Here is a 20,057-nt window from a genome sequence, read left to right on the forward strand (position 1 = left end):
ATGTTCATCTATTTTGGAACAACAGGTTTGGCAAGTCTATATTTAATCCCCATACTTATGCCCTCTGGGCGAGAGTCTCATGTCAGTGACATAAAATGTAACAAACAATGAAGAAATTTCACCCAAACCCACTGGAATGCTGGCTGGGTCACAAAAGTCACATCCCTGGACGAAAGACAGTCTTTGTCTTCATCTTTGTTTTGCTGCCAGTGCACCAATGGGAACATCTGAGAAGCTACAGGAAGCCACAAAAGCTACTGACTATATTCAATGACAATGACTGCTCCACAGAAGATAAACATGCCTGGAGTGGCTCAGATATGTGTACACACAGCTCTTGTAGTTTTTTTTTGTGGTTTTTTTTTTTTAAAAAGCCCCGATGCACGTTTAGATGAGGACCATTCCATCTAATGGGCTACACTCTTGTCCAACAACAATTAGGTCTGTGTTTCTGGTAGGAAAGGATTTCCCCTACATGCACTGGTCCTCAAACCAGTGACCAACACCCATGAAATTGTAGGCATTAGGGCACATGGCCCCCTGCAAGACCTGCGCAAGTGATTCCCTTCAAATGTCTTGGTATTCCTTGAAAAGTAGAAATAAATTCATGTTGCTAGAAGACGTACTTGTTGTGTGACAGCAACCCCTTCTTTGGAATGATCTCTGTGTCTCAAAGCATCCCGAACATCACATGAGGACTAAAGAGTCCAGTGTTTCCTAGGAAAATATGGGCAGCAAAGTAAATTTGGCAAAAACTGCTAAGTTAATTTTTGCACCATAATGTTCCCCCATGGGCAAAAATATTTCAGACCCAATCAATGTTTTCCACCTGATCATGCTTGGAGAGGCCAGATCTCTTTATATACTAGCCATAGAGTAAAGAGCACACCCAAGATTAAAGAAATATTAGGAAAAAGCCTTCATTATTTTACAAACCAAAGAGACAAGAGACTGGCAGTTCTCTCACTGATGACTTAGGCTCTTAATAAAGTCATTATTAGCATCTAGAGCAGTGGTTCCCAAACTTATTTGGCCTACCGCCCCCTTTCCAGAAAAAATATTACTCAGCGCCCCCTGGAAATTAATTTTTTTAAATTTTAATAGCAATTAAACAGAAAGATATATGTATTAATGTTTCTACCTTTTTCGTAAAATATAGTAAAGAAAGATGTAAATTAGAAACACTGAAGTTTGAAATTATGAAACTATTTATTGAACTCAGAATAGAAAGGTAATACAAAAGAAGTTAAAAGAAATGCACCTGTGGGCATCACTGCCCCCCTGGATCGCTGCAGCGCCCACTTTGGGAATCACTGATCTAGAGAAAGTGTGTCCCTGAAAATGGCAGTCCCTCTGCAACATTATGTTTACTGGTGCCAACAGTAATCAGTCCTATGTGGCAACTCATGACAGGGAAACAAGTTAAGAACCAAGGGCTCAGGTATTCCTCATTTTTTTCAACAAATTAGACAACAGAGTTAGCTTTGCTGGGCATAAGAGGATGGTGACTGATGCCATCTGTAGGGACCTTATACGTGGTTCAGGTGAAATACCTTCAGCAACAGAAATATGCAGTGACATAGATCTGACTACATGTCTCTGTATGTTAGAAAGTGTAACATACATACATATGATACCAACATAAAAACAAACAAAACACAACAACAAAGTCACTTGAGGGGACTTTACATAATGCAGGTGATTAAATGTATGAGCTACAATTCAGATTGATGAGACTTCACAAATCTTCTAATACTATTGCTAAGACCGAACTAAGAAACATTTTCCACACATCTAAGAAATTTCGCACAATTTGACTCTTTTATGCAGAGAAAATTTTAAAAAATTGGCTGAGGGATATCTCACATTACTTGCACTCATAATGGCTTGGTCCACTGTGAAATCTCTGATGATATAGGAGATGATCGCTCCTGGTAAGAGATTTCTCACATTCACTGCATTTATAAGGCTTTTCACCTGTGTGAACTCTTTGATGACAAAGAAGGTATCTGCTAGTGGTAAAAGATTTCTCACATTTACTGCACTCATAAGGCCTTTCTCCAGTGTGAACTCTCTGATGAAGATCAAGATCACTGCTCCTGGTAAAAGATTTCCCACATTCACTGCATGTATAAGGCTTTTCTTCAATGTGAAAACTTTGATAATGGAGGCCACTGCTCTTGATAAAAAATTTCCCACATTCACTGCACTCATAAGGACTTTCTCTGGTGTGAAATCTCTGGTGACAATGAAGGCTATCAATTCTTGTAAAAGATTTCCCACATTCACTGCATTTATAAGGCTTTTCTCCTGTGTGAACTCTCTGATGACGATGTAGCTCACTGCTGGTGGCAAAAGATTTCCCACATTCACTGCATTTATGAGGTTTTTCCCCACTGTGACCTCTCTGATGACGACAAAGGGCATTGCTCCTGGTAAAAGATTTCCCACATTCACTGCACTCATAAGGACTTTCTCCAGTGTGAAATCTCTGGTGACAATGAAGGCTTTCAATTCTCTTAAAAGATTTCCAACATTCACTGCATTTGTAAGGCTTTCCTCCCGTGTGAAGTCTCTGGTGACGACGAAGGGCAGTGCTATTGGTAAAAGAATTCCCACATTCACTGCACTCATAAGGCCTTTCTCCAGTGTGAAATCTCTGATGACAATGAAGGCTATGCATCGTCGTAAAAGATTTCCAACATTCACTGCATTTGTAAGGCTTTTCTCCATGTTCATAAAAGCTAGAACATTGGGTAAGGTAATTTCCACCTTCATAGCACGGAAAACACTGATTTCCAGCATGGACACACTTGTCCTGAATAAACGTGTGATTGCAGCCAATGACCTTGTTATATTCTTCTCTACTTTGAAATTTCACCCCACATTTCAAAATATCTTCTGGCCTATCGCTGGTCTGAGTAGCCTTTAAGTGGAGATGTCCTGACTCGGTAAGGACACCCTGCACCACCTCCCCACAGGTAACATGATTCTGGGACACCTGGAAATTGCAGCTGTTTGCAAGTGAGATCCTGTCCACATCTCTAATGAAAGTCTTCTCTCTCACATGCTGCTGGTGAAATTTTGTACTGAAATAAAATCCTTGTGCACACGCCCCACACCTCAACAGTATCTGTCCGCGTTGTATTCCCTGCAGCTCAGTCAACTGGAAAATGTTTCCCAAGACTAGCCCACACCTCTCACAGGGGTGGCTCTCCTGGGAAGACAAGGGTAACTTGGGAACACTTGCCTGTGACACTCTTACAGAAACCTTCTGTTCAGTGGGTGCCTCCACATTCTCTGCTCCACAGCAGCAACCTGAACAAAAGGAAACCCTGGTTAAGTACATGTTGACCTTATGAAAACAGAGTATCTTCACCACAAATGTTTATCTGTCACAACTAGGCATGATTCTATAAAATGATTTTAGAGACAAGTGAGGTAGACTCTGAGGAAATGGCTGTTACACATTTCTTGGCCCCAAAGGTCAGTCAATGGAGAAAATCTCACCAAAGAAGGCACAGAGCACAGGATGGGACACAAAGAAGAGAGGCAGGGTCTGCTAGCTGTTCCTCCACAAATGGCTTCCTTTAGGACCTTTCATGCTGGTGAACTGAGTCTGTGTAGAACAATTCAAATGTGCTCAAACCCATAAAAATCAATTGTCTTAGAGCGCATGATGTTCTACCTCAATACAGTAATAGGTGTGCACTCTAAGGCTCTGCAGGCATGGACCAATGGTGGAGGGCACTAGAGAGAGAGACCTGTGAAAGAGGTAGAGGTGAAAAGTTTAGAGAGGTTAGGTTATCCATGGACTGGGAATCCAAGGAGAATGAGCACTGATCATTATTAAAACTGTGTCGTTGGCACAGTGTCAACAAGAAGCAAGAAGAAGAAGAATTGGGTGAAGAATGGGCAATGGTTAACAAAACAATGTAGAACCAATTGGGTTCCTAGTTATGAATATAACAAATCCCAGGTGTTTTGTTACAGCCCCTTATTCAGGCAAAACCGCATTTGTCCAGTGTGTCGTTCATAAAGTCATGTTTCTACTGTGATGCAGCAATGATTCTTCCACGTAATTCCCAGTTGATTCATTGCATGGGATAAATGATAGAAATAACAGAAGAAAACACTGAAAAGATGGATGGTCAACACTGTGGTACAACAGCAAAGCACAGATGAGATCAGAGCAAAAGACCAACGTGAGTAACATCAGCAAGATGGCAGAATCAGAGATCTGAGAATCTGGAGCTCCAGTGGAGCAATCGGTTAGCGCGCGGTACTTATACAGAGATCTGAGAATCTTTTCCCATCCCAGAGTAAGTAGACAGCTATCTATTAACAAAAACCCACAGGAACCCTAACCAGTTTGGCTCACTGGATAGAGCATCGGCCTGTGGACTGAAGGGTCCTATGTTCGATTCTGGCCAAGGGGACAAGCCCGCATTGCAGGTCCGATTCCCAATAGGAGCATGCAGGAAGCAGCTGATCAATGATTCTCGCTCATCATTGATGTTTCTATCTCTCCCTCTTCCTTCCTCTCTGAAATCAATAAAGAAATATATTGAGGAGGAACCAAGATGGCGGCATAGGTTAACGCCGGAGATTGCTGCCTCGAACAACCACCTCAAAACACACCTAAAAGACGGAACGGACATCATCCAGAACCACAGGAAGGCCTGCTGAGTGGAAATTCTACAACTAGGAGGAAAGAGAATATCATACCCAGACTCAGAGGAGGTGCAGTGCTGAAGTGAAATACTCAGGTTCAGAGTGCACGCAGAGCGGGCTGGCGGCGGAGGTCACGGTTGTTGTTTTCAATCGGGAGGGAGTCTCTGATTCTGAGCTCCAGATCCGGGTGAGTCTCTAGGGACCCAGACTCAAACGGGAGAAGCGGGACTGTCTGGCTTCGGTCGGAACTCGAAGGCAGCTTTCTCTCCGAGGTTTGCAGCGGTTGCTGGGACTCTGTGAGGCAGAGCCCCTAGGGACGGAACTGAGAGCCGCCATAACTGCTCTCTCTGGCCCACCCTCTTGATCCCGAGCCTGAGCGACCCACCCGCCCCGCCCAAGCCCTGCACAGAGCCATTTGCCAGATAGCCTCAGGCAAAGGCTAGATTAGCACCTCCCTAGAGGACAGAAGTTTTCCCACTGCAAACACAGCTGATTCTCACAGCCAGCTGGCCTGGAGGTCAAATCACCCCCGGTATTGACGACAACAATCAAGGCTTAACTACAGGAGGACTGCACACAAAGACCACTAGGGGGTGCACCAAGAAAGCATAAAAAATGCGGAGACAAAGAAACAGGACAAAACTGTCAATGGAGGATAGTCAGTTCAGAACCACACTTTTAAGGTCTCTCAAGAACTGTCTAGAAGCCGCTGATAAACTTAATGAGATCCTCAACAAATCTAATGAGACCCTCGATGTTATGATAAAGAACCAACTAGAAATTAAACATACACGGACTGAAATAACGAATATTATACAGACTCCCGACAGCAGACCAGAGGACCACAAGAATCAAGGCAAAGATTTGAAATGCGAAGAAGCAAAAAACACCCAACCAGAAAAGCAAAATGAAAAAAGAATCCGAAAATACGAAGATAGTTTAAGGAGCCTCTGGGACAGCCTCAAGCGTACCAACATCAGAATTATAGGGGTGCCAGAAGATGAGAGAGAGCAAGATATTGAAAACCTCGATGAAGAAATAATGATGGAAAACTTCCCCTACCTGGTGAAAGAAATAGACTTACAAGTCCAGGAAGCACGGAGAACCCCAAACAAAAGGAATCCAAAGAGGACCACACCAAGACACATCATAATTAAAATGCCAAGAGCAAAAGACAAAGAGAGACTCTTAAGAGCAGCAAGAGAAAGAAACTCAGTTACCTACAAGGGAGTACCCATACGACTGTCAGCTGATTTCTCAACAGAAACTTTGCAGGCCAGAAGGGAATGGCAAGAAATATTCAAAGTGATGAATACCAAGAACCTACAACCAAGATTACTTTATCCAGCAAAGCAATCATTCAGAACTGAAGGTCAGATAAAGAGCTTCACAGATCCGGAAAAGCTAAAGAAGTTCATCACCACCAAACCAGTATTATATGAAATGCTGAAAGATATCCTTTAAGAAGAGGAAGAAGATGAAAAAGGTAAAGATACAAATTATGAACAACAAACATGCATCTATCAACAAGTGAATCTAAGAATCAAGTGAATAAATAATCTGGTGATCATAATAGAATCAGGGACATAGAAAGGGAATGGACTGACTATTCTTGGTGGGGAAAGGGGTGTGGGAGATGCGGGAAGAGACTGGACAAAAATCGTGCACCTATGGATGAGGAGAGTGGGTGGGGAGTGAGGGCGGATGGTGGGGCGGGAACTGGGAGGAGGGGAGTTATGGGGGGAAAAAAGAGGAACAAATGTAATAATCTGAACAATAAAGATTTAATTAAGAAAAAAAAACCCACAAAAAAAAATAAAAGAAATATATTTTAAAAAAACCCACAGGAAATGGGAAAAAGAGTACAATGAACACAAACAGTAATACAGAAAATCAAATAAGGACAAATGCATAGAAAGGATGGCTGGAAAGACTGGGTGAACAAATATATTTGAAGACAGCTACAATCAAAAACAAGGGTCAGAGTTATCTCCATCAACCACTGTGCTGCTGCTATCATTGACCATAGTGGCCTGTTATTCGAAAAATACTGGAAATTTTGTTTTTAAAAACCACAGAATGGTCCCAGCCAGTTTGGCTCAGTGGCTAGGGCATAGGCCTGTAGAACGAAGGGTCCTGGGTTCGATTCCAACCCCAGGGTCCCAAGTTGGATTCTGGTCAAGGGCCCATGCCCGGGGTTGTGGGCTTGATCCCCAGTAAGGAGCGTGCAGGAGACAGCCAATAAATGATTCTTCTTATCATCGATGTTTCTATCTCTCTCTTCCTTTCCCTTCCTCCCTGAAATCAATAAAAAAATATGCTAAAAAAACAACTACAGAATACCCTCACCAGTGTGGCTCAGTTGGTTCAAGCACGGTCCTGTGACACTCGGGGTCTTGGATTCGATGCCCAGTCTAGGACATGTGTGTAGACAACTGATCGATCGATGTTCCTCCCTCACAGCGATGCTTCTCTCTCTCTCTCTCTCTCTCTCCCTGTTCATCAATCTATGTTGTTCTCTATATTCCACAAATGAGTGAGATCATGTGGTATTTATCTTTCTCTGACTGGCTTATTTTACTTAGCACAATGCTCTCTTCCTCTCTATCTGAAACTTAATATAAAAAAATAAATAAGAATTCCAGGGTAGCTAAATAAAAAAGAGAACTGAAAAAGGTCTAGAGACAAAGTAAATGAAAAGACAGCCTACCAAAGCTCATGTATAAATTCAGAAAATGCAATTCAAAGAGGCAATTTTATATCATAAATGCATACATTATGAAAAAAGACCTTCAAAAATACTAGCACCTCAGAAAACTAGAAACAAAACAAAAAAGTAAACCCAAAGGTTCCAAAAGAACGAAACAATAAATATTAGAACAAACATAAATAAAAGGAGACAAGGAAAAATACAAGAATACCTAACAGGTATTTCTTGAAAGATAAAAAATTGGAAAAACTTTAACTATACTAACAGAAAAAAAACAAAAACAAACCAAGGCTCAAATAAATTGTAAAGATATGAAAGACATTACACCTGTCACTATGAACCACAACGCATCATAAGAGATGTTGATGTTAGCAGGTGACATGAGCCTCCATAGAGAAATTTGTCAAGAAGCCACCATGTCCAATCAAAAAATGGGCAATGACCTAGATAGGCACTTTACAAAAGAGGACATACGGAAGACCGAAAAACATATGAAAACATGCTCAAAGTCACTAATTATACAAGAGATGCAAATCAAAAAAACAATGCGGTATCATCTCACACCTGTCAGAATGGCTATCATCAACAAATCAACAAACAACAAGTGTTGGAGAGGATGTGGAGAAAAAAGAACCCTTCTGCACTGCTGGTAGGAATGCAGACTGGTGCAGCCACTGTGGAGAACAGTATGGAGTTTCCTCAAGAAACTAAAAATGGAACTCCCATTTGACCCATTGATCCCACTTCTAGGAATATATCCCAAGAAACCAGAAACACCAATCAGAAAGGATATATGCACCCCTATGTTCATAGCAGCACAATTCACCATAGCTAAGATCTGGAAACAGCCTAAGCCCCCATCAGCAGATGAATGGATTAGAAAACTATGGTACATCTACACAATGGAATACTACACTGCAGTAAAAAAGAAGGAACTCTTGCCATTTGCAACAGCATGGATGGAACTGGAGAGCATTAAGCCAGACAGAGAAAGATAAATACCACATGATCTCACTCATTTGTGGAATATAGAGAACATAGATTGATGAACAGGGACAGATCCAAAGACAGAGAAAGAGCGATCAGACCATCAGTCTCCAGAGGGAAAGTAGGGGAGGGAGGGGGTAAGGGAATGAGATCAACCAAAGGACTTGTATGTGTGCATATAAGCCAAACCAATGGACATGGACAACAGGGGGATGAAAGCATGAGTGGGGGGGGAGGAGGTTGGGGGTTAATTGTGGGGGATGAGGACACACTTGTAAAACCTTAACCAATAAAGAAATTAGAAATTAAAAAAAAAAAGAAGAAGAAGAAGAAGCCACTATGAGCTTCTGAAACAAATTCAGAGGCCTGGCCAGGTGGCTCAGCTGGTGAGCGTGTGGTCCGGATGTACTAAAGTTGTGGGTTTGATCCCCCATCAGGGCACATGCAGGGGGGAGCCAGTGAATGCAGAGATGGGTAGAATAGCAGATCAATGTTCCCTTCTCTCTCTTTCTCTGTTTCCCAAATCAATAAATAAAGAATGGCTAGTATGGCTCAGTGATTGAGTATCGACCCATGAACTGAGGAGGTCACAATTCAATTCCCTGTCTGGGCACACGCACAGGTTGTGGGCTCAATCACCAGTGTGGGTCACACAGGAGGCAGCCCATCAATGACTCTCTCTCATCACTGATATTTCAGTCCCTCTCTCCCACTCTGCCGCTCTAAAATCAATAAAAATATGTTTCATATAATTTATAGAATAAATAAATAATCTTGGCCTGTGCTGCTATGTGGTGAGAATGCCAGCCTGTGCACCAGAGGATCATGGTTTATATTCCCAGGCAAGGGCAGGTACCTTGGTTGCAGGTCTGATACCGCTACCAGTAGGGGTACATGTGGAAGGCAACCAATCGATGTTTCTCTCTCTCTGGCTCTCTCTCATTTTTCTCTCTCTAAAAGAAAATAAATGGGAAAAATATTCAGATAACATGGGTGAAGATGAAAGAAGAATAAAGAACTAAACTCAGAAAAGTTACAGGATGAAAAATAAACGTACAAACATTAGTTCCATTTCCACACACTAACAATAAATTCTTTGATAGAAAAGTGAAGGTAGTCAAATTTACAAAAGTATAAAACAAAAAAGGAGTAAATTTGACCAAAAGGTGAAACATCTGTACAGTAAACACTATGATACAGTGATGAAAGGAATGGAAGAAAACACAAATAAGTTGAAAGACTTCCTGTGTTTATGAATTGGAGAAAAAAATGTCGTGACGATATCTATAATACACAAAACTATCTACAGATTAAATGCAATCCCCATGATAACTCCAATGGTATTTTACAAAGAAATGAAAAGGGAATCTTGAAATATATGGAAGCAAAAGACTTCCACTAAAAAAAGCAATCTTGAGGAAGAACAAAGCTGGTGGCACCAATTTATTACAAGGAGAAAACAAGGAAATAATGTATTATTGGAGAAACACAGAAACATAGATCAAAAATACAGACACAAAAAAAACAGAATAAACCCAAGCACATACTTTCAGGTCATCTTTGACAAAGCTGCAAGACACAGAAGAAGAAACAGATGGTTTCTTCAATGACTGGTGCTACTAAAAATTGATATTCACATATAAAACAACAAAACTGGCCCTCACAGATAAAATTCAACTTAACCTGCATTAGAGAATAATATGAAGGAATCGTTGGGAGATATTGTGGATTCGGTTCTGATCAGCACAATAAAGAGAATATTTTGATATGGACAGAAATTCACACAAATAGTTGAGGTTCCCTATGAACAATAAAGATATGTTAATACTACACTGCAGGCTAATAACAATGAAGTGACTGTCCCCAAAAGGAACTCTATATAACTTCATTAAAAATACTTCATTGTGCCCTAACCGGTTTGGCTCAGTGGATAGAGCATCAGCCTGCAGACTGAAGGGTCCATCGGCTTGCAGACTGAGGGGTCCCGGGTTCCATTCCACTCAAGGGTATGTACCTTGGTTGCGGGCACATCCCTAGTGGAGTGTGTGCAGGAGGCAGCTGATCGATGTTTCTAACTCTCTATCCCTTTCCCTTCTTCTCTGTAAAAAAAATCAATAAAACATATTTTAAAAAATGCCTTTGAAATAATTTTCTAAAAACTAATAAATAATTAAGAATATAAGAAGAAACTCCTGTTTTTCTTACAACTGTAAGCCTACTTTTGCCCCATCTTATGTACATAGTATATTTTAAATAGTTGTGTAGGTGGATTCTAGCTCCTCCTCCATAAGGCAAAAGCTGGTAGATTTTGTAATTTACACAGGCTACAAGCTCTGCTTTTGCAAATGTGTATGTCCACCTCTTGATGATAGTCATTGACCAAATTCCATACACAGGAAGACATTTCACTGACATTCAGTTTGATTTTTTAAAAAAATGTATTTTATTGATATTTTACAGAGAGGAAGGGAGAGAGATAGAGAGTTAGGAACATCAGTGAGAGAGAAACACTGATCAGCTGCCTCCTGCACACCTCCTACTGGGGATGTGACTACAACCAAGTTACATGCCCTTGACCAGAATCAAACCTGGGACCTTTCAGTACGCAGGCTGACGCTCTATCCACTGAGCCAAACTGGTCAGGGCTTCTTTTTTTTTTTTTCTTCTTAAAATACAGTAGGTCCTCAGGTTACCTTGGAGATTCATTCCTACAGCGCGATTTTCACAGAAAGTTAAAACCCACCTACGTAAGCACCTCTGTCACTCAAATGGAGCACATACACAGCAATAATGAAGTGAAACAGTAAAAAAACCTTAAAAGAAAGATAACAATTCCTGACTTTTACTTGTGGTAAATAAATAATAAAAAACATAAAGTACATATGTCGAAATGATGGAACTTTTTTTTTCTTATAAATAAATGGGAGATGGCGACATAACCACGAAATGACGTACGTCAAGTCCGACCTAACCCGAGGACTGCCTGTGCATCTTATGTCGGGGATGACCTTCATTTTGTGCACCCAACTGTTCTTGTGGAAGCTGATACACTGTGAGTAGTCATGTATATGTTTGTGCAAAAATGTTTATTGAAGTGATTCCATCAGTATTGTGTTCTAATACTTGGATAATGACCTTCATTTTTATATAGGAAACGTCTACCCCCTGCCTTTTTTTTTTTTTACAAATACACCGTCCAAAGGAACACGACATGACACGCGTAAACGCCAAGCCAGCCAAGCCGGGTGCAATGCGACTGGCCCAGGGGCTCTGCCATTGCCCCACAATGGTATGCAGAGGGAGGCCCAGGCCACGGCTGGCGGGGCAATCAATGGGGGGGGCTCTGCGATTGCCCCAAAGATGAAGCCTACCACACTGGCCAGTGGGCTGTGGCGGGTGGGCGAGGCCTCCCTCTGCAGATGGATGCCTGGGTCCCGGCAGCAAGAGGGAAGCCCCAGTCCCAGGTGCCAGCAGCCAGAGGGAAGCCTGGGTGCTGGAAGCCAGGGGTAAACCGGTGCAGGCAGAAGGAAGGCCTACCCTTGCATGATTTTCGTGCACCAGGCCTCTAGTTTGTAATAAAATGTAAAGGTGAACCCTATACATGTTCAATAAAAACCATGTGTTAAAGGTTAAAAAAATACTTTATTGCTAACCACTCGTAACAAGCATCTGAGCTTCCTAGAAAAATGATGGCACTGGACCTGCCGACTACACCGTTGCCAAAAACATGGAATTTATAAAAAAAAAAAAAAAAAAAAAAGGAGTGTGGGGCCCTGGCCTGTTTGGCTCAGTGGATAGAGCGTTGGCCTGCGGATTGAGGGGTCCCAGGTTCGGTTCCGGCCAGGGGCACATGCCCAGGTTGTGGGCCCAATCCCCAGTGGGGGGGCGTGCGTGAGGTAGCCGATCAGTGATTCTCTCTCATCACTGATGTTTCTATCTCTCTCTCCCTCTCCCTTCCTCTCTGAAATCAATAAAGGAATATATTAAAAAAAAAAAAAAAAAAAGGACTCTGGGGAGCAATATGTGCAAAGAATAATTAAGCACATGCAAAAATCTGTGTTCCTGTATTTAGTAAGCAATTCATATATAAAATACACAAGGTATTCAAAAGATTCTTTAACCAAAATTATAGTTAATAAACAGGATAAGGATGCAGAGACAATTCATCAAAAAATAGGTACAAATGTCCAACATGAATATAGAAAATGCTTTCCTCACTGATCAAGATGGAATTCCTTAGGCTTCCAATCACACTATCAACCAAAGGTCCTTCCCTGTGAATTTAGTACGGCGGGGAGTATTGGAGCTTCAGGAATAGGAGGGAGCAGTGGAAACAGACCAACCCTCCCCAGGACAGCAGCTACCCAGGAAACTGGAAAATCAATCAGTACCACAGTCTACATGGGAGGGCAGAGCACACACTGGGGGATGGGGCCTGGGAAATAGAAAAGCCACGTCCAGGTCACTGGTCTTACCCTGCGAGGATATAAGTTCAAAGTTCTCCAGCATCACGTTCAGGTACAGCTGTCTCTGAACCTCATCAAGGAGGCTCCATTCCTCCCTGGAGAAGTACAGGGCAATGTCCTCAAAGGTCACACCAACCTGTCAGAATGGAGACAATTAAAACCAGAGCTGCCTTTCTGAGAACCAGGAATTCTACTCCTTACACACCTTCCCCACCCTCAGCCTCCTCCAGGGCTCCCCAGTTTAGTGTGGACACCAGGCCCTAATGCCAGTGCAGGCTGCTGTTTCATCACAGTCCCATTACTCACTGTGATGGCCCTAAGTAGAGCACCTGGGTTGGGTGGGAAGCTTTGGGGGAGGGGAGGGGAGAGGGCAATGCCATTTAAGGTCTGGGCGATGCCTGCAGGGCCCCAGCCTTCCTGCCAAGCAACACCACTGCAGTCTCCTAGATCCTGCCACCAAGGCAAAGCCAAGCGTGGGTTTATGCTTCACCTTTAAGTCCCCACACCAGGTCCCGGGACCATCAGCTCACACTTCCTCCAGATGTGCACACCAATGGGTAATGTTCATCCCCTTCCCATGTTCATTCCCCAGGTTCACTCCCTCAGCTCTGCCCCCTTCCCGCTCCAATGCCACTGGATCTCGCTGCACTCACCCATGAACTTGGCATATGGCGTGTAGAGAGCTTGGAGTCCAGCCGGATCCAGGACCACCCCAGCCCCCTGATGGACCCACAGCCGGGAAACCCCCGAATGAGTCTGTGCCGTCCTCCCTGCAGCCTCTGATCTTTCCCTCAATACTCACAGCCACATCCTCAGGGACCTTCGGATGCAAGTCACCCCCGTCCTCTCTGCCCTGCACCTGCTGTGTCCTCAGAAGCCGCACACTCCTCTCTCCCCTCCACCTTCCTCACGGTGCTCCTGGCGGACTGAGCTGCAGGACAGGTGCCTGCACCCGGGCTGTCCTGTTCGGTGTGAGTGGCGGTGAGGGCCCGGGGGACACAAACTCACCTCAGCCCAGCTACTCAGCACCGGCGCCTCCATTGCCCTCTGTAGTTGGAGCGGGGCGGGAGCAGAAGCCGCTGCAGGAATGGCGGTCGCTGTCCCGGCTCTGGGCGGGACTGGTGGCGACTCCGAGCTTCAATCCCACGTGTGCGCTGTGAGCACCACTGGAGGCTCCCACCATAGGCTGCGAGGCGGGGAAAAGCACTCGCCAACCTTCTCCCCGGGACTCTGTGACAGGTACCGCTGACCGCTTCAGACAAAATGGAGAAAAGACTACCGATCCCGCCCACCAGAACTTGAAAAACGGAAACGCCTTCTCTGAGATTCCATTGGCTCAGCCTGGTGGCATTCTACGCGCGGCCTTCTGGGTAATGTAGTTCCTAGGCTCCACGGCCAGGATCCCGTATTTCCTCAGCTGACTCCAGGACTGGTTTTGAGGGCAAATAGCCCAAGAAAACACCAAGTATACTCAGGGCCCTCCAGTGCCTTCAGGGGAGGGGATTCTAGGGCACGTTTGTTTCTGAGGCACCTGCCCGGCTTCCTTTAGCTGCTGGTTTTGCATACAGTGGGGCCTTGAGTCGAGTTTTTTGAGATATGAGCTGTCTCTCAGCCGATTTTTCGCTTTGAGTTGCGAGCTAAAATTCGGGTTATGAGCCAGCTTCAGATACCCCACAGCTAGTTGGCGCAGTGAATGTCACAGTGAACGCCACATCAGCCCAGAATCAACTCACTCGTTCACTTTAATGATTTGACATACGAGTAATTTGAGTTATGAGCTCCGTCACGGAATGAATTAAACTCGTAAGTCAAGGCCCCACTGTATTTTTTTTTCAGGACCAGGTCTTTTCTGAATGACAGGCATTGTGTCTTTTTTCAGGCCAGTAGGCATCTGTCTCCTTCAGGCCAAACGTAGCTTGCAGAGGTTGCTCAAGTGCTAACTCATCAAACCTGCCTCCATTGTACGAAGTTAATGTCTCAAAAACAGACATCACTATTTAAGAGCATCCACTTTCTGGGGCCATTTGAACAGTCAGCTCTACCTGGGCTGCAGTGTGGATAAGATGGTCAAGAGACATGTGAAAAAATGGTGAAAGACACTGATCATCAGTGAGATGCAAATTAAAGCAACAATTAGATACCACCTCACAACTGTCAGAATGTCTACCTTCAACAAAGGACAAGTGCTGGAGAGGATATGGAAAAAAGGAAACCCTAGTACACTGCTAGTAGGAATGCAGATTGGTGCAGACATTATGGAAAACATAGGGAGTTTCCTTGAAAAAATGAAATATGGAACTGCCATATGACCCTGTGATCTCACTTCTAGGAATATATCCTAAGAAACCTGAAACAACAATCAGAAAGAATGTACGCAGCACTATGTTCATAGCAGCACAATTTACAATAGTTAAGATTTAAAAACAGCCCAAGTGCCCATCAGTAGATGAGTGGGTAAAAAAGCTGTGGTACATTTATACCATGGGATGCTTTGCAGTGGTAAAAAAGGGTAAGAACCCTTTCACATAGCATGGAGGGACCTGGAGAGCATCGTGCTAAGTGAAATACGTGAGTCACAGAAAGAAAAGCATCACTTGATCTCACACATAGATGTAACCTAATTAACAAAATTAACTGAAGAATGGAGTGGATCCAGAGACTTGGAAGCATGGAAGATTGTGCAGAATCTCAGATGCAAGGCGAGGGAGGGTTAAAAAAAAAAAAGAGAGAACATCCCTGGGTGAGGATTAATCACACACACACACACACACACACACACACACACACACACACAAAACCAAAGCCACCTGAGCCTTGAGCATTTTCTTCTGTTCTCTGGAAGCAAGGAGAAAGCTCTAGCTCAGTGGTTATCAACCTTCCTAATGCTGCAACCCTTTAATACAGTTCCTCATGTTGTGGTGACCCCCAACTATAAAATTATTTTCTTTTTTAAAAATATATATTTTATTGATTTTTTTACAGAGAGGAAGGGAGAGGGATAGAGAATTAGAAACATCGATCAGCTGCCTCCTGCACACCCCCAACTGGGGATGTGCCCGCAACCAAGGTACATGCCCTTGACCGGAATCGAACCTGGGACCCTTCAGTCCGCAGGCCGACGCTGAGCCAAACCGGTTTGGCCATAAAGTTATTTTCTTTTTTTTCTTTTTTTTTTTTAATATATTTTATTGATTTTTTACAGAGAGAAAGGGAGAGAGATAGAGAGCTAGAAACATCGATGAGAGAGAAACATCGATCAGCCGCCTCCTGCACATCTCCTACTGGGGATATGCCGGCAACCCAGGTACATGCCCCCGACCGGAATCGAACCTGGGACCCTTCAGTCCGCAGGCCGACGCTCTATCCACTGAGCCAAACCGGTTTTGGCCATAAAGTTATTTTCATTGCTACTTAATCACTGTAATTTTCCTACTGTTATGAACTGTAATGTAAATATCTGATATGCAGGATGTATTTTCATTGTTACAAATTGAACATAATTAAAGCATAGTGACTAATCACAAAAATAATATGTAATTATATGTGTGATTTCCGATGGTCTTAGGCGACCCCTATGAAAGGGTGATTTCACCCCAAAGGGTCGCAACCCACAGGTTGAGAACGACTGCTCTAGCTTGCTGGGTTCTGGGTCTGCTCTACATTTGTGTTTATAAATCTGTCTTCAGGCAGTTGAGTCCCTGGAAATGTTGATACCCCTCCATGTAATGTTCTCCTGCTTCACATGAGTCAATTGCTTTTGCTGTTGTAAGAAATCTCCAAACCTGTGGAGAACTTTTCTATGTTCATTTGACCAAAGCCGGCAACATTTGCCAGGAAGCAAAGTAACAGCAGATTGAGTAATGCTCTTAAGAACGACAGTTTTGCACCTTTATTATACATTAGACTCAAAGGAGAAGACATAAGGGGGTTACATGAAATTCACTGGTGATAAATTAGAGTGGGGGGAATGAGGAGGGAAATCTCTGGGATTAAAAAATGTGAAAAAAAAATAGACAAAATCTTCTTTTTCAAATGTTTTCCAATAGTGAAAAGTGAATATTTGACACAACAACAAGGTGCAGAGACCCAGCCCTAATAACCAAGGTCTCCTGTGTGTCAAAATCTGTGCTGAGATCAAAGGGGAGGCAGAGAAATTACAGCTCACTCTGAAAGGTTCCCCTGGAGAAGCCACTGCAGCTGAGAAATGATGGCGTTGCCCTGAACACAGGGAGGCCAAGGGTAAGTGCTCTGAGATGTACAGGGAATGGGAGGAAACGCATACCTGCAGCCATGGATACAGGAGCTGAAGGCGAGCCACTCTGGTCCTCAGACTGTACCTGCTCCAGTGAGGGCTGCACATCAGTGGTAGAGACTATGTCTGACACTGGAGAAAATAATAGTTAAAATCCAACCCCTTGAATCTGACACTTGTCTGTGGTGTAAACTTGGAGACCTTACTTCATTTTTCTGTCAATGAACTTTTTCAGCAATTTGATATGGGCCACACCACAATGAGACCTGAGTGCCCACAGCACCTGCCTCAATGCAGCAGAGTCAGCGGCTTCTTATAGGTCCCATTTCTCACTAAAATGCACCCAAAGACAAAGGTGCTTGCGGGCATCGGGGGAGTGAGAAGTGCCTGCCTGGGAAGGTCTCTGCAGGGAGTGAATGGAGTTGCTGGAGCCAAGGCAGGCTGCAGGCACAGCTGCGTTACTGCATGTGGACACCTTACCACTGGACCTTCTCCAATAGCTCTGGCATGGACATACCTCATACTTGTTTTTCACAGGAGGAAACTGACTTAGGCCAGCAGAAGGGGTTATTTCTTTCCTTTTTTAAAAAATATATTTTATTGTTTTTTTTACAGTGAGGAAGGGAGAGGGAGAGTTAGAAACATCAATAAGAAACATTGATCAGCTGCCTTCTGCACACCCCTCACTGGGGATGTGCCGCAACCAAGGTACATGCCCTTGACCGGAATCGAACCCAGGACCCTTCAGTCCGCAGACCAATGCTCCATCCACTGAGCCAAACCAGTAAGGGCAGAAGGGGTTATTTCACTGTAAGTTCCAGTGATAACAGAGAATATGAAATTCAAATGGAGGATGCCTGATCCAGGGCATAGGAAATCTGAACATTACCCATCTATTTCCCGCAGCCTTGGCTTTGGGACTCTAAAGCCCCCTGCCCACCCAGATGCCCTCTGTCATTCCTGAGAGAACAGTTCCAACCCAAGAACCCCCATGACAGGAGACAAGGAAAATGCAGAAGACGACAAAGCAAGGGCTTAGTGCAGGATCAGACGACTGGTGTTCTGAAAGCAATGGAGAATGTTTTAGTGCAGGTTAAAATTAAAAATGTTCATGGCACAGGGCATAGCATTTAAAAAGTAATGAATCACCCAGCTGGCATGGGTCAGTGCTTGAGCTTCCACCTGTGCACAAAGAGGTCCTTGGTTAGGTTCCCAGTCAGAGCACATGCCCGGATTGCAGGCTCCATCCCCAGTAGGGTGTGGAGGAAGCGGCGATCAATGATTCCCTCTCATCATTGATGTTTCTTTTCTTTTTTAAGATAAGACTCAATTTTCTTTTTTATTGATTTCACAGAGGAAGGGAAGGGGACAGAAAGATAGACACATCAATGATGAGAGAGAATCAGTGATAAGCTGCCTCCTGCAAGCCCCACCTGGGGATCTAGTAAGGGCCCACGCATGTGCCCCGAGTGGCAATGGAACTCTGACCTCCTGGTTTATAGCTCAACTGAGACCCCTCGCGTGGCTATCATTGTTTCTCTCAATAAAACTATTTTAAAAATCAATTAAATATATTTATTAATTTAGTAAAATAAATTAAAATATTTTTAAATATGTCATTATTTATTTCAGAGAGGAAAGGAGAGGTAGAGAAACATCAATGATGAGAGAGAATTATTGATTGGCTGCCTCCTGCAGTCCCCACACTGGGGATTGAGCCTGCAACCTGGGCACCTGCCCTTGACTAGAAGCTCACCCTGGACCTTTCAGTCCGAAGGCTGATGCTCTATTCACTGAGCCAAACCAGCTAGGCCAATTCAAATATTTTTTTAAGGAAAATATGTTAAAACATATTATTCTGGTACAAAAATGTTTATTTTTTAAAGTAAGAATGCACAAAATGAGTGAAATGCCAACATCCATCTTTGTTGTTCCACAATCCTATTGTTAAAGAAAATTGCCAAAACTCATACCACATTAGGCAGAACCTATGATGTTTTAACAAAGATACGGACTCAGCAAACACACTTCTGAGAAAAGGCAAACCGTAAATTCCTAGAAAAAATACATCAAACAGTGAAGCAGCAGAACAAACATCTCCAAAAAAAAAAAAAGTTTAAATAAATTATGATTGACCGAACAAATTATTCTCTAGGATGTGGAGAATGTGAATCCCTAACACACTGCTGAAAAATGTAAAAAGCTACAATCAGTTAAAGTTTATTTTCTATTTTTAAAGAATAGTTTATTAATTTTTAGAGAGAGAAGGAAGAGGGAGAGAAACATGGATGGGAGAGTGCCATATCGGCGAGCCGCCTCCTGCACACCCTCTTCTGTGGATCTAGCCCACAAGCCAGGCACATGTCCCCACTGGCAATCAAATCCACAACCCTGTGCTGCATGAGATCATGGCCAAGCACTGAGGCAGACCGGCTCTGGTGGTATATTCCATTGAGATCACAATTTGCTATGATTCAATCTCGGTAAATTTAAACACTCACCTACTCAAAAACGCAGACTATGTGCTGAATTTTTCAGAAAGGTAAATAACACTTATATACATACAAAGAATTATACATAAATGTTTGTACCAGCTTTGTTAGAAATAACCAAATATTAAAACGGAAAAACTAATGGAGATATATCAATGATAAGAATATCTATCAGAGCCATAACTGGTTTGGCTCAGTGTATACAGTGGCGGCCTGTGGACCGAAGGGTCCCAGGTTCGATTCCGGTCAAGGGCATGTACCTTGGTTGCGGGCACATCCCAGTAAGGGGGGTGCAGGAAACAGCTGATGGGTTGAGCGATGTTTCTAACTCTCTACACATTTCCCTTCCTCTCTGTAAAATCAATAAAATATATATATATTTTCAGAGCTGTTATATTTGAGTTTCTTCTTCATTTAACTTTTAAAACACTACTATACTTGAATATTAAAACAAAAATAGCCAAGTAGTGAGCATA

The 20,057-nt window shown here is 43.2% G+C and overlaps 2 protein-coding genes across 4 annotated transcripts in view; both read right to left on the minus strand.

The window, feature by feature from the left end:
• The window catches only part of LOC132216087 (zinc finger protein 883-like), a 141,961-nt gene that overhangs the window by 98,024 nt on the left and 23,880 nt on the right, over positions 1-20,057 (minus strand). The window lies entirely within an intron of this gene.
• Positions 1,216-14,288, minus strand: LOC132216116 (zinc finger protein 660-like). Its single transcript, XM_059665210.1, has 3 exons — positions 13,846-14,288; positions 12,847-12,973; positions 1,216-3,318 (listed from the first exon to the last, which is right to left on the minus strand). Exons 1-3 carry the CDS (start codon positions 13,876-13,878, stop codon positions 1,868-1,870), a joined length of 1,611 nt encoding a protein of 536 aa, XP_059521193.1. The 5' UTR covers positions 13,879-14,288; the 3' UTR covers positions 1,216-1,867.

Source organism: Myotis daubentonii, chromosome 15 (assembly GCF_963259705.1).
Source record: "Myotis daubentonii chromosome 15, mMyoDau2.1, whole genome shotgun sequence".
In the NCBI taxonomy this organism is placed as follows: Eukaryota; Metazoa; Chordata; class Mammalia; order Chiroptera; family Vespertilionidae; genus Myotis; species Myotis daubentonii.

Coding starts and splice junctions, on each gene's coding strand:
- LOC132216116 (XM_059665210.1), bottom strand. CDS start 13,878: ATGGAGGCGCCGGTGCTGAGTAGCTGGGCTGAG. Junction 12,974..13,845: donor TGCTGAGTAGCTGGGCTGAG/GTGAGTTTGTGT, acceptor CCATTCTGACAG/GTTGGTGTGACCTTTGAGGA. Junction 3,319..12,846: donor TGAACTTATATCCTCGCAGG/GTAAGACCAGTG, acceptor CCTTTTGTTCAG/GTTGCTGCTGTGGAGCAGAG.